The 13,927-nt window shown below is 33.3% G+C and overlaps 4 protein-coding genes across 4 annotated transcripts in view; 2 read left to right on the top strand and 2 right to left on the bottom strand.

Moving 5' to 3' along the window:
• The window catches only part of LOC104772343 (general negative regulator of transcription subunit 3-like), a 7,920-nt gene extending 5,484 nt beyond the window's left edge, over positions 1–2,436 (top strand). Inside the window, exons 10-16 of the mRNA XM_010496972.2 lie at positions 183–344; positions 487–622; positions 873–994; positions 1,301–1,564; positions 1,636–1,770; positions 1,872–2,056; positions 2,153–2,436. Coding sequence (XP_010495274.1) covers positions 183–344; positions 487–622; positions 873–994; positions 1,301–1,564; positions 1,636–1,770; positions 1,872–2,056; positions 2,153–2,219 — 1,071 coding nt within the window. The 3' untranslated portion in view covers positions 2,220–2,436. The remainder of the gene's footprint in view (positions 1–182; positions 345–486; positions 623–872; positions 995–1,300; positions 1,565–1,635; positions 1,771–1,871; positions 2,057–2,152) is intronic.
• LOC104772342 (glucan endo-1,3-beta-glucosidase 8-like) overlaps positions 7,536–13,927 on the top strand; it is a 9,920-nt gene continuing 3,528 nt past the window's right edge. Inside the window, exons 1-2 of the mRNA XM_010496971.2 lie at positions 7,536–7,885; positions 7,956–8,985. Coding sequence (XP_010495273.2) covers positions 7,536–7,885; positions 7,956–8,985 — 1,380 coding nt within the window. The remainder of the gene's footprint in view (positions 7,886–7,955; positions 8,986–13,927) is intronic.
• On the bottom strand, positions 9,200–11,098 carry LOC104770151 (short-chain type dehydrogenase/reductase-like). Its single transcript, XM_010494522.2, has 3 exons — positions 10,830–11,098; positions 9,759–10,541; positions 9,200–9,662 (listed from the first exon to the last, which is right to left on the bottom strand). The coding sequence occupies exons 2-3, from the start codon at positions 10,136–10,138 to the stop codon at positions 9,251–9,253; spliced, it is 792 nt and encodes a 263-aa protein (XP_010492824.1). The 5' UTR covers positions 10,139–10,541; positions 10,830–11,098; the 3' UTR covers positions 9,200–9,250.
• On the bottom strand, positions 11,193–12,800 carry LOC104770150 (ADP-glucose phosphorylase). The gene is made up of 3 exons (XM_010494521.2): positions 12,178–12,800; positions 11,793–12,083; positions 11,193–11,702 (listed from the first exon to the last, which is right to left on the bottom strand). Exons 1-3 carry the CDS (start codon positions 12,673–12,675, stop codon positions 11,445–11,447), a joined length of 1,047 nt encoding a protein of 348 aa, XP_010492823.1. The 5' UTR covers positions 12,676–12,800; the 3' UTR covers positions 11,193–11,444.

Raw genomic sequence — 13,927 nt, 5'->3', positions numbered from 1 at the left:
AATGTGGGACCCGTTAATGTGGAACTCTGTGTAGAATTGGGTTTACACTCTAACATAATCCTAAGATGTATGCCTAGGGCTATACATCCCTTGTGCTTGGTTAAGGTTTACTGTTATGTTGTTTGTTAGTTTCTACTGTCTTCTTTTTCTCTATTAAGTACGCAAATGTTTTTGGCTTTTAGGTCCGTGGGAGAACTGAAATAGCACCCGATCAAAGAGAGAAATTTTTACAGAGGTTACAGCAAGTACAGCAAGGCCATGGTAACCTCTTAGGCATGCCTTCTCTATCTGGAGGAAACGAGAAGCAGTTTTCTTCACAACAGCAAAATCCTCTCTTACAGCAGGTAGCATATTTTGTTTGTATGTTGTGTACTTACCAGGGCTTGAGCACGTTCATTTTGAATTGTATGGAATAATCACATGCTTAATAGTACTCAAAATATTTCCATCATGATAAGAAATTATCTTTTCTAATCTGTTTGTCAGAGCTCTGCCATCTCTCCTCATGGAAGCTTGGGAAACGGAGTTCAGGCACCAGGTTTTAATGTCATGAACTCTGCCTCCTTACAGCAGCAGTCAAATGTAATGACTCAACAATTGGGTCACCAGTCTTCTGTTGCAGGTAAATTCACCGTCTGAATTATGGTATGACTGTGTATAGACACTATTTCAGGTTTTAGAAGCTAACATTTATAGTAACATAAGATTTATATTATTGATAGTCATTCTATTGTGAAGTTAAACCACTTTGTGAACGAGTTCTACACATAGTGGCAGTTACTTTTAAATCTTATAGTTGTTAGATTCGAGTTTTGATAATACAGATGAAAAATATTCGCAATATAAGGGACCTGTTCTTGATGTTTGTACAGATGTAGACCATCCAAGAAATGATGATCAACCGCAGCAAAACTTACCTGATGATGCAACTTCCATAACAGCATCAAAAACAATTCCAAATGAGGATGATTCTAAAGTCCTATTTGATACCCCGGTATGCATGAATATATCTGTGCTCACCTTTACTAGTCGTTAGTATCTCTTTGACATATATGATATATATGCTTTCCATCAGATAGTTTGGTAACAAAAAATTGAGTAAAATTATTCTGTCTTTGTTGGTGTTGGTGAGTGTTTTGATGTGTCATTCCTTCACTTAAACTTCACATATGCACTCAATTGTCAATGTGGTCTATGGAATACACATAATAATAGCTGTATTCTAGTTAACCAAGCAAATAATTAAGTATGGCCTCTTATCCTACCTACTTTGTTTTTTTTTTCTCTGTTTTATCTTCAGTCGGGAATGCCCAGCTACATGTTGGATCCAGTACAGGTATCTAGCGGTCCCGATTTCTCTCCTGGACAACCCATACAACCGGGTCAATCTTCAAGTAGCCTTGGGGTCATTGGTCGGAGGAGTAACTCTGAATTAGGAGCCATTGGTGACCCTTCAGCTTTAGGGCCAATGCATGATCAAATGCACAATCTCCATATGCTTGAAGCTGCTTTCCATAAACGTCCTCAACCCGCAGATTCAGAACGTCCTAGACCCTATACTCCGGTACACCATTTCTTCTGAATTCTGCTTATTAATATCCGCTTAAATTTCATATTCCCTATGATTTTGAACAGAGGAACCCAGCAATCACACCTTCAACATTTCCCCAAACACAAGCACCAATCATAAACAACCCTGTGCTCTGGGAACGTTTAGGCAGCGACGCTTATGGGACGGATACTTTGTTCTTTGCGTTTTACTATCAGCAGGTACCAAAATCTCAACGCTCTGTTCCATGCTCTTATCATGTATCTTCTTTTCCTCACAGCACAGCCTTAACGGCTTTTTTCTTTTCCCTGGGTTTGTTTAGAACTCATATCAGCAATATCTAGCTGCAAAAGAGCTGAAGAAACAGTCGTGGAGATACCACAGAAAGTTCAACACTTGGTTTCAGAGACATAAAGAGCCAAAGATTGCAACCGATGAGTATGAACAAGGAGCTTATGTTTATTTCGATTTCCAAACCCCCAAAGATGAGAATCAAGAGGGAGGATGGTATGATCTGATTCATGTTTTCTGATCATCTATTGTTTTTGTTGTTGTCATCAGAGATGATAATCGTGTAATGCTTTCTCTCTTATGTCTGTGTAGGTGTCAGAGGATCAAAAACGAGTTCACGTTTGAATACAGTTATCTTGAAGATGAACTCGCCGTATAGAATAGAGAATATGTATGTTATATACTCTTGAGCGAAGTGCTGTTTCCTGCCTCACTATTTGTAGTCTTCTTTGCAATAAATTACTACAGTAATTACTTTTAGTTTCAAAGTTTGAATTCTTCGTTGATGGCTCTCAACTAAAACCAGAGTCTCTTCGCAGATTCCTAAAAGCCGAATATTTCAACGAAAATTAGTAAAAATAATCGTTAATCTAGCATTTTTTCCCCTCAGTCTGTAAATTACAAAAATTGTTGGCCTTAAAAGTTAATTACTTCCTACATTTATAATAATTATTGACTTCGTTCTGTTTTCAAAAAAAAATACTTTTTTGACATAAGGAATTTTAAATAAAATTTCTGGTGTAATCCTTACTCTCTCCCTTTATACTATAAAAAAAAATAATGAAATTTTTAGTTGTATTCAAAATATTTATTTTATTTTATTTGATTTCTTAAAACCGAATTTAGAGTTCACACACCCCATCTTGCAATAAAATTTCTTTGTCTATTATATGATAATAAAATTAGATTTTAATTCTATGAACTCAATCCTAATGAGTAACATAATTTTCATATAAAAAAGGGTGCATTGTATCAAATTTATATCTTACTTAATATTTTTTTAAAAACTAAAAATTAATAAAACATAACTCTCAAAGAAAAAACTGAAAACTAATTTTATCTCATATTTAAAAAAGTAACAATATCTCAAAAATATTAGTTTCATACGTAATAGTTTTACTACTTGTCCAACTAATTTTAAATAAAACTATATTAATATTATCATTAATTAATCAGAAATTCAAAAATGTTATTATGAGAAAAATTATTTGTTTATGTAAAGGTTAGTATCTACAATCCTTTTTTCTTTTAGGATTAATAACTGACAGTATTACTTATTTCATTATGGTATTATATTAATATATTGTATAATTCTTAATTCTTTTTCTTATAGAATTAATAATTTAAAATTAGAATTAGTATTATTTTTATATACATATATGAACTATCTTTTATATTTATTAAATTGTTTAAAGTTTTAATTTTTTATAATTTACAAATATGTTAAAACAAAGTTTCTTGTATATAACACATAACAAAATCTTTAATTGTTAAAATTAAAATTAGAATTAGTATTATTTTTTATATACATATATGAACTATCTTTTATATTTATTAAATTGTTTAAAGTTTTAATTTTTTATAATTTACAAATATGTTAAAACAAAGTTTCTTGTATATAACACATCACAAAATCTTTAATTGTTAAAATTGACATGTGTCGCGATCACTTGAGTTATTAACTTTGAAAACCAATGTTTATATAATAACATAATATTAAATATGCTATCAAATCATTCACCGATTGAAAAACTTTAAAAAATTACATTAATTTCTTATTTTGTTTCTTATATTATGTTAATCACTAATTTTAACACATTAAACATTTTTATACTTTAATCACTTTTCTGTATAAATTTCTTTTTACTATATGATTACAATAAATAATAAATGCAAATATAAATTGCAAATATTTTCTTTATTAATTGCACATATTTTCCTATTGAAATTATTAACTTAATAGATAAATTTCCTATAGATTACTTTTGGTTTTATATGATTTTCAAAAATATTAATTGTAATCCTAGTTTTAGGATTTTTAATTTTCCTATAATTATTAAATAAAATTTATTTTCACACATATCAAAATATTATCGATATACTTGACACATGTCACGATTATATGAATTACTAACTTTGAAAATAAGGTTTATATAATAAGATGATTATTTTAAAGTTGTACATACAAATTAAAATATCATTTAATTTTTTTTTATTTTCAAACAAAAATCATTTAATATCTACTTACTCATAATTCAACCAATGAGAAAACAATATGCATAATATAAATTGTTAAAACTAATATTCCTTCCATTTTAATTTAGTTGTCGTTATAGGACTTAAAATTTTGTTTCGTAATAGTTGTCATTTAGATGTTTGATGCAGATGTTTAGTGAATATTTCAATTTTATCCCTATTATTTTAAAGTTTTGACCAATGAAAAAATTATAAAATATATTAATAAGACGCAAAACAAAAAATTTAATAATTTTTTTAATATGTGTGAGAAAACCTTTAACGCTAAGTAAAAAAAAACCGGCAAGAGGAAATACCTAATTAATTTTGCATAGAATTGTGAAAAATCATCTATTTTAGAACAAAAAATAAGTTTTAAAAAATATCTAAGAAAGAACATAGGGAATATAATTTTAGGTGTTTACTTAGAAAAATAAGCTTAAAACTGTATTAGTGAATTTAATAACAGAATTTTTTTCGTTTTTGTAAAACAATATTTATAATGAGACAAAATTATTTTTTGATACCACTAGTACAGACTTTCAAAGAGATATGTTCAAGTTTTTTTGGACGTTTCAAACAGATTCTAATTTGAGTCATCACTAAATGTTACTTGTGTGTGATACACAACTTTTTTTTTTCAGTTTATAGCAATGAACTATTTTGAATCAGGTAAATATATAAATCATAATATTTAATTTAAAATATATTGAATTATCTGGTAAAGACAAGTGTCACTCAGATATTTCACGAACTTTTCAAACGAGAAACTCTTTCTCTTATTTTTTTTGACTATTTTTAATGTCTTTGTTAATGAGTCTCTTTATGAGAGATTTACTAATGAACATGCTTTTATATATTCAGTTTAACGGCGTGAAAGTACCTTGATTGAGTATGTATTAATTTGAAGAATGAGATAAACAAGACAAAATAAACAGGATAATGGTAATTATGGAATAAAATGAAGGGAAGAAAACTAGATTGACCCAAATTAGGAGGTTAATTACTAAAGTAACTTATAAAATGTAAGGGTTAGATAAGTTATTTTTTTGCCTAAAATACCCTTGTTTACTTTGTTAGGAAAAAAAATAAAGTCAAATTTACCCTCCCAGAATTTTTTAAAAAAAATCAAAATATTTTCAAAAGTCTGCCGGAGTAGTTGTGACAGATTAATTTGTGTATGACAAAATTGTTTTTGCACAACCGGTTTAACTTTTGTATGACATATTTTTTATGAGACTTATTTTGGATGACCGATTTTTTAATTACAGTTATGACAGATTTATAATTGATGACAGATTTATTTTTTATGACAGAATTATTTATAAAGACACCACAGACTTTCACAATATATGACAGATTTGATATAATATTTGGCAGATTTATTTTCCACAGTTATTTCAGATTTATTTTCTTGTTTAAAAATCTATCGTAACATGACAGATTTTTTCACAGATAAATAATTACTTGGTTAACCTCTAGTGATAACAGATTTGTTTTAAGTTACGACAGATTTTTAAATTTAAACAAAAATCTGTCGTTTGATAACAGATTTATAACATTTTAAAAATATTGCTAAAATGACCTATGTGAATATCATATGTTATGGCAGATTTGTTTAAGTTATGACAGTTTTCTTGTTTGCTTCCAAAAATCTGGTGTTTGATAACAGATTTATTAGCTGTAAAATGTAAATATATTGACAACAGATTTATTTTAAGTTATATTTTTTCAGTCATATTTTTATTAATTGTATTTTTTATAAATCATATTATGAATAATATTTTTAAACTCATATATTTAAAGCATATTTTATACATTTTTATTTTCATAAATCATATTAAAAAATTAACATCATACTTTTAAATCCTATTTTTATATATTTATATTATATTTTCATAAAATTATTTTTATATTTTTATATACATTATTTTTAGTTATAATTTCATGCATTATATTTTTTATAAAACTTATTTAAACTATATCATCTTAAACTTCATATTTTTAAATCATATCTTTATACATAATATTTTTATAAACAAAATTTTGAATATTTTTTATAAATTATATTTTAAATCATATTTTATTTTTATAAATTATATTAAAAATACAAAACATCATATTTTTAAACATTTTTATTTTTCATTAATCATATTTTTAAATCAAAATACCAAATACTATTATATTTTTTGGTTTTTCGTTTTTTTCCAAAAAAAAATAAAAAAAACAAAATTCTGGGTTTTTAGTCTTTTTATCTAAAATTTGTGTCATTCTAGTTATTGGATAGGATAGAGTGTTAGTCTAGCAATTAATTACCAAATTTGTGTCAAACTGGTATATTTTCACTAAAATGAATATGAACAAAATTTACAGAAAACAAATATATAACATGATCATTTAGATGGTATTTTTTTTGGGTCAAGTCATTAAGACGTTTAAGGCCACATAGTAAATCATAACTATTTTAAATAAAATGCAACTATAGATGTAAAACTGCCTTAATCTCCTTTATTCCAATATCTGATCTGTAAGGTCAGTTTCTCAAATTTATAAATGTAGTTTTCATATGTAAGTTCATCTAAATTCCATGATACTGCATCATTTGAACAAAATTTGCATTATCATAAGAAATAGTTATATATTGTCTTTTACAGACAAATACATGTTTACTCATAAAGATGAACAAATCATTTTTACAATTAATATAGAATTAATATTATAATAATATAAAACAATTATTATTTTTTGTTGGTTTTTCCTCAACTGCTAATTTTGGTATTATTATATTGTGTTGGTTTTTGCTTTTTCTTTTGCTGATTGTGGGGTTCGGACGCTGCTGTTTTGCTGGTTTGGTTTTTTTTGTTTGGTTCTGACGCTGCTGTTCACCCTTCTCCTCACGAATTCTTTTTATGATAAAGGGAATTTGGCCAAAACTTTTCTAAATAATTTGATTGAAGACTAATCAAAGAAGATATATAATAATTTGAGTATGACGACATGTATTAACCAAAACCTTTTTGTCAAGTTTGGATTCATATTAAGAATATTCTGAGAAAAGGAAAGTAAATTCAGAAGTGTGCATGTACCTTAAGATTATGCAACGTCAATTTAATAAAATCGAAAAATAAAACGAGTTATGTTGTGACCATATGAGTATGGGGCTTGTTTAGCGGATCGGTGAAATTTAGCCATTATCAAGCACGTGGAGTGTGTCGCTATTGGAATTTTTACCTTAAAAACGGCGCGTTTCGCTGTTTCGCGTGCCAATCCCTTAGACTCCAAGCAATACACTTTGCGTTTCGCTGAAAAATTAAAATAACACTTCTCTCAAAAGACCGACCAAAGAAATATATACATTAGATTAAGGAACATCATATCATATGACCTCCACAGATCCACATTTATTACAATCATTATTCTATACTCTATTGATCTTCGCCAAAAACAGAGTAAACCCAAAATGAGTAACCGACGGAAACAGAGAACCACCGCCATCATCTCCCTCTACATCACCATCTCCACCGTATATTTAAACTCCCGCGACGTATTCGCCTTGGGAGTAAACTGGGGTACGATGGCAACTCACCAGCTCCCTCCAAAGACGGTAGTACAGATGTTAAAAGACAACAACGTTAAAAAAGTTAAGCTTTTCGATGCCGACACAAACACCATGGTAGCTCTTGCTGGCTCCGGCATCGAAGTTATGGTTGCGATCCCTAACGATCAGCTCAAAGCCATGGGAAGCTATAACAGAGCTAAAGATTGGGTTCGAAGAAACATCACTCGTTTCAACGACGACGTTAAAATCAAGTAAACAACTTTGACCTCAAATCAAAAGATTCATTAGTTTTTGGATACTAAAAACTTAGTTTCTTTGCAGATACGTCGCCGTTGGCAATGAACCCTTTTTAACAGCTTACAATGGATCATTCATAAACCTAACGTATCCAGCACTCTTCCACATCCAAAAAGCATTAAACGAAGCCGGAGTTGGAGATTTCATCAAAGCCACTGTACCTTTAAACGCTGACGTCTACAACTCTCCACCGGAGAATCCAGTTCCTTCCGCAGGAAGTTTCCGTCAAGACATCTATGAAGAGATGAAACTCATAGTCAACTTTTTAGCTCATAACAAAGCTCCTTTCACTGTCAACATTTACCCTTTCCTAAGTCTTTACCTCAGCAGCGACTTCCCTTTCGACTACGCCTTCTTCAACGGTCAAAACACCGTTAGTGATAATGGCGTTATCTACACAAACGTCTTTGATGCTAATTTCGATACCCTCTTGGCTTCGCTTAGAGCTTTAGGTCATGGAGACATGACGGTTATAGTCGGAGAAGTTGGTTGGCCAACGGATGGTGACAAGAACGCTAATATCCCAAACGCGGAACGGTTCTACTCAGGTCTGCTTCCGAAGCTAGCAGGCAACAAAGGAACACCTATGCGTCCCGGTTACATCGAAGTTTATCTTTTCGGGTTCATCGATGAAGATGCAAAGAGTATAGCTCCTGGTAACTTTGAACGTCACTGGGGGATATTCAAATACGATGGTCAACCGAAGTTTCCGGCGGATTTGTCAGGGGAAGGTCAAAAGAAGATGTTGAATGGAGCTCAAAGTGTTCAGTATTTGCAAAACCAATGGTGTATGTTAAACCCTAATGCCCACACTTTTAGTAACAGTACTAACCAGCTTGGGGATAATGTAAACTACGCGTGTACTTTCTCTGACTGCACCGCTTTGGGGTATGGTACATCTTGTGGTAATCTTGATGAGGTCGGCAACGCTTCCTATGCGTTCAATATGTATTTTCAGGTACATGATCAGAAGGCAGAGGCGTGTGACTTTGAGGGACTTGCCATAATCACTACCCACAATATTTCTCGAGAACAATGTAATTTCCCTATTCAAATCGGTGATCCAACATCAGGACATAGTGATCATAATAACCATAGGTTTGGTTCTATTATTGGGGTCGGTCTGGTGAGTATGTTGTTGGCACTATGAGCTTTCCGGTTTTGCTTATTGGTTAGTTTTGGCATTGTTTATACATTTTTTTGTATATTGCTGATTCTTGAGTCACCATCAAATAAAAAAAGATTGAATTAGATCACTAGCAACTGAAGAAACAGAACACAGTTTCGATACTTTTAGTTTCAGAATCATAAACATTGTTTCATTTGAGGAAAGCACCATTAGCAACAATAACTTGTCCATTGATCCACTCACCACCATCACTAGCTAAGAAACCAACAACAGAAGCAATGTCTTTAGTCTCACCAAGCCTACCAAAAGGACTATTATCAATGATGTACCTCACCGTCTCCTCGCTCTTCCCATCAAAGAACATCTCAGTCGCAACAGGCCCTGGAGAAACACAGTTTGCAGTGATTCCTGAACCTTTAAGTTCCGTAGCAAGAATCTTCACCATTGTCTCCACAGCTGCTTTTGATGCTGTGTAAGCTCCTTGCCCTGGGATCAGAGCCTCGGTTAATGAAGACGTTACCAGTATAATCCTCCCACCACCTCCACGTTTTAGCCTTTTTGCAGCTTCTTTACAGCACAAGAATGATCCTCTAGTGTTCACCCTGAACAGTGAACAAACAGAAACAGTTTCAAGAATCACTCAATTTTTGATTCTTGATTCTTAAGCAAGATCATTTATAATAATGTTTCTTGATTACTTGAAGATGCGATCGAAAACTTCAACTGGAGTGTTGGCGATGGTAGGGTAATTTGGATCGAGGATTCCAGCTGAGTTAACTAGGATTTGAACCGGCGAGTTAAAGGCTTTCTCCGCTGCGTCGAAGAGAGACTCGACCTGGCTCGGCTCTGATATATCGGTGCGGAACACGACGGCTATTGGTTCCGAACTGGCGCCGGCGGATGAGTTGATTTCGGCGGCGACCTGATCGGCCTCAGTGGATCTGGTGGTGTAGTTGATGACTATCTTGGCGCCGAGTTCAGCGAGGTGTATGGCTACGGCTCGGCCAATACCACGAGATGAACCGGTGACTATCGCGACTCGGTCGGCGAGAGAGGGAACTGACGAAGCTGCAGCCATGATGAGGAACCAAATTGGTCAAACACAAAATTTGACTCAGCTCTTTCGTTGACTGTGTGTGAGTGTACTCTGTTTGACTGTGGAACATTGCACGGTGTCGTTTCAGGTTTTGTCTAAAAAACAACTTTAAACTTGTCAATGTTGTTGTCATCACAACTTTTCAATTTCAATTTTAATGTTGCAACTTGCAAGGAACCACTCCACAGGCAGAGGAAAGACAAGTAGGGTGTGTTTGTTGCTACCAAATTTTTCTATGAAAGATTAAGAAAAAATAAGTTATAGAAGAAGAGAGTGAGTTTGGGTAAGAGCTGTTTGTTATAAGAGCTTAGTCTTCGTCCATGCCTGCACCAGCAGCTGCAACCGCTTCTCCCCTTGGCCCACCAGCTAGTTTGGCCATTATAATCTGCCATTTACAAACATTACAGTTAGTCACATATTGTATACATTCAACAATGTAAGCATCGGGTTTGTCTTGTTGAGACCAACCAAATGGTACAGAAGATTAAAGCCAATGGATAATCAGTTTGGCATGTGCAAAAAAATGGAATATTAATTTACTGTTCTTTGATCTTAAATGACGTTATAGAAGAGACATGTTAGCTTCTTAAGAGCACACAGACTTGGCTTCTTAATCAAAGGAATGTAGTACAACAGAGAGATTTCATTGCAGAGTGACAAAAAGAGAACTTACTTGGTGGAATAAAGATCCCATACTTTTGTATCTGAGACGTCTTTACAAACACCTTCCTCTAAATCGACGCCGAATTTTGGGTTTCCGGATCCATGTCCAGTGTACAGAGAAGCTGTGATCTCCATTGCATTGAGGCCGGTATTATCTGCGCGTGTTTTAGGCACAAATTCAAAGCTTTCTGTAAGTTAGGAGATGTCATATTTGTCTAGCCTGACAATCAGAGACAAGTTTGTAGAGAAAGACAGTAAAGTAAAACCCAAAATTAGCCAAACCATAAGGCATAAGCAGTATAAGAAGCAGACCCTTAATAGATTCTTTACTTAGGAGTTAAAAAATCCTGAAATTACCTTTCAAAAAGAGAAGTAAGAGAGAATCAAAGGAACTTCTTATTGCAATGATATGAACTAGAAGTAAAGAAGAACACAAGATGAGTATAGAGTATTCTTCTACAACAGAACTACATATATTGTCTACAGCAGTGTTATTTGAATCAAACTGAAACATCTTCCTCTTCAACAGAGGAACCATATAATGATGAATCGTGTTTTCTGAAGACCTTCACATTGAGCCCATAGCTCCACACTAATCACTTTCCTCATATTTTAAACCCGGGGTTCAAGTAAGGGTAACTTCCCGCAAAACCTTTGCTACATCCTCCGGGAAAACTGGGTTTATGTAACACCCTGTCCCAATCTCAAACCCACCAACCCCAGAAAGCTGAGGTACAATCTGTAAGAACCAATGCGTGTAAGGTAATTGTGATTCTGTGACCTTGATAGGGGAAGTGTGGATCATATAATTATACGGCGGATCGTTAAGTTGCTTAGCTATCTTCTGCAGCATGAGTTTCAGAAGTCCTCCAAGGTCAACAGCCTGTAAATAAGTAAGGTAATGATTATCCAAGAACTTGCATATATCTAACCAGTTCATAAATAGAACTAAGTAGAGGAGTAAAAAGGTAACCTTAACGTCATCAAGATGATGGAAGTGGGAAGAATGATCCTTGGGAACAATCCAAACCTCAAAAGGATACGTAGCAGCAAAAGGAGCAACGGAAACAAAATGAGACGACTCATCAATCACAAAGTGTTTTGATTTAGCTTCACAGAGACAACATTTCCCAGTCTCGTTGAAATATTCCTTAGTACCATCAAGGCGTGAAGAAACTGTTGGAGGAACAACTGGTAAAGCCATAATCTGACTGTGGGAGTGACTCATTGATGCTCCAGCTGACGCACCATGGTTCTTGAATACCTTTTTTACAAATGTAAGCAACCCAAAAGACACTTAGCACAAAAGCATTGATAATACATTGATGGAATCGATCTATGGAAACTAGTTTCTTTACCTGAATGTAATTGATGGGATCATGTTGAGTGATCTGTTGGATCCTCTTCTTATACGAGATCAAGACATCGCCGATACAAACCGGATCTAAATCGGAGAGCTCGATCGAGTGAACAGGAGATTCGATTACCACGTCATGGAATCCAAATCCGGGTATAGTCCGAGTCGTAGCCGTCTCGGGAAGCGTCGATTGGGTCTCGAGATTCCTGCTTAGAGCCGGGTACAGGTTCTCGATGACCCGGAGTTTCCAATTCGGGTCATGATCCGGCACACGAAATATCTCCGGAGCACACTCTTGCTCACGGCCGATGCAAAAGGGGCACGAGGTAGGTTTGGGGTTAGGGTTGTTGGGAGATTTGGATTTGAAATCGGTCGGTCTCTTGGCTCTGGCGGGAGAGAATATTACCCAGCGGTTAGTCACCGGATCTTTCCTGAGCTCAGGAGACTGAGTCTCGACCGATTCGCCGCCGCGATTTGGGGTGTGACTCGGTGACGTCATTTTTCTCTTTCTGTTGTGTGATCTGTAGCGTCGACACTTGTGCGATTTCGTTACCGTTGGCGTTGGACGGAAATTTAGGAATGGGTGATCCCGGTTTAATTAAACCGGAACCAATGGTTTTAAGGACGAATTCAAACCTAATAATGGTTTCGAAGATATTCCAAATCGGATTTATCGGTGCAATCCAAAGCGAACGCCGAACCGAACTCGTATATTCGGTTAAGGCGTGTTTGGCAGAAAATGACACATATAATCGGTAAATTCAAAAATTGAAAATTAAATCAAAAACTATCAGATTGAAAATTAAAAATTTAATCGGTAATACAAAACAGTTGAAACAACTATAATTCAAAAACTATCATATAAGTCGAAAACAAAAATATCTAGTCAGTAATACAAACGAAACAAATATCAATTCATAATTATCATATTTTTAGTTACTATGGCATACAAATCTAATCCATCATACAAAACGGTCGAAACAAATATGGATCCAAAACTATCAGATTTTTTAATTACTATCACATAGAAAACTAATCCATAATACAAAACGGTCAAAATAAATAATCAAACCAAAACTATCAGATTTTTTTAGTTATTATCGCATAAGTCCAAAAACAAAATATTTGAGCCCTAAAACAAAACGGTCAAAGAAAATATCGATCAAATGTATCAAAATAGTTAACAACGATAAAACATAATAATAATATGGTAGTATATACCTATGTATATATTTTTCCCTAATCAGTAATCAAAACGTTTATCATCTTTTAGTTCTTTACTGCTGCGGTAAGAGCGGTTACCGACCAAACCCTAGATAAATAAAATAAAACTATGATACCTAAACTGCCAAGATTATTTTTACATACACACTAATCGTCAATTTGTAACTTTTGCACAAGACATAAAGGATGTGGTTTATTACACTTAAGGACCCTAACACGTGCGCTTTACTGGATACACAACATACAAACTACACATACGTACGAAACATTTTTTTAAATTCATACGCACTTGTAAAAAATTAATACTAGTATATATTAATAAATTTAAAAAATCATGCGAGGAAACCGAAGTAAGCAGCAATATTAAGACCATTAAACATTCGAGAAAGACCAAGAAGTACACAAAAGCTTTTTTAGTGTTTCTCAAATTTATAAACTTTATTCAAAAAAATTTTAAATCAATGAAAGGTAAAATAAATAAATATCTTTACCAAATATTTGCCAGAATTTTTCATTTTTTTTTTTTT

This window comes from Camelina sativa, chromosome 20, assembly GCF_000633955.1.
Source record: "Camelina sativa cultivar DH55 chromosome 20, Cs, whole genome shotgun sequence".
NCBI classification, from domain to species: domain Eukaryota; kingdom Viridiplantae; phylum Streptophyta; class Magnoliopsida; order Brassicales; family Brassicaceae; genus Camelina; species Camelina sativa.
Note: the sequence above shows the minus strand (reverse complement) of the source record. Positions and strands in the feature narration are given on the sequence as shown.

Bases quoted from the DNA above. Each gene is read 5' to 3' on its own strand.
- LOC104770151 (XM_010494522.2), bottom strand. From the start codon at position 10,138: ATGGCTGCAGCTTCGTCAGTTCCCTCTCTCGCCGACCGAGTCGCGATA. The intron at 9,663-9,758 runs GTAATCAAGAAA...TTCACTGTTCAG, and splicing joins GTTTTCGATCGCATCTTCAA to GGTGAACACTAGAGGATCAT.
- LOC104770150 (XM_010494521.2), bottom strand. From the start codon at position 12,675: ATGACGTCACCGAGTCACACCCCAAATCGCGGCGGCGAATCGGTCGAG. The intron at 12,084-12,177 runs GTAAAGAAACTA...TTTGTAAAAAAG, and splicing joins ATCCCATCAATTACATTCAG to GTATTCAAGAACCATGGTGC. The intron at 11,703-11,792 runs GTTACCTTTTTA...ACTTATTTACAG, and splicing joins ATCATCTTGATGACGTTAAG to GCTGTTGACCTTGGAGGACT.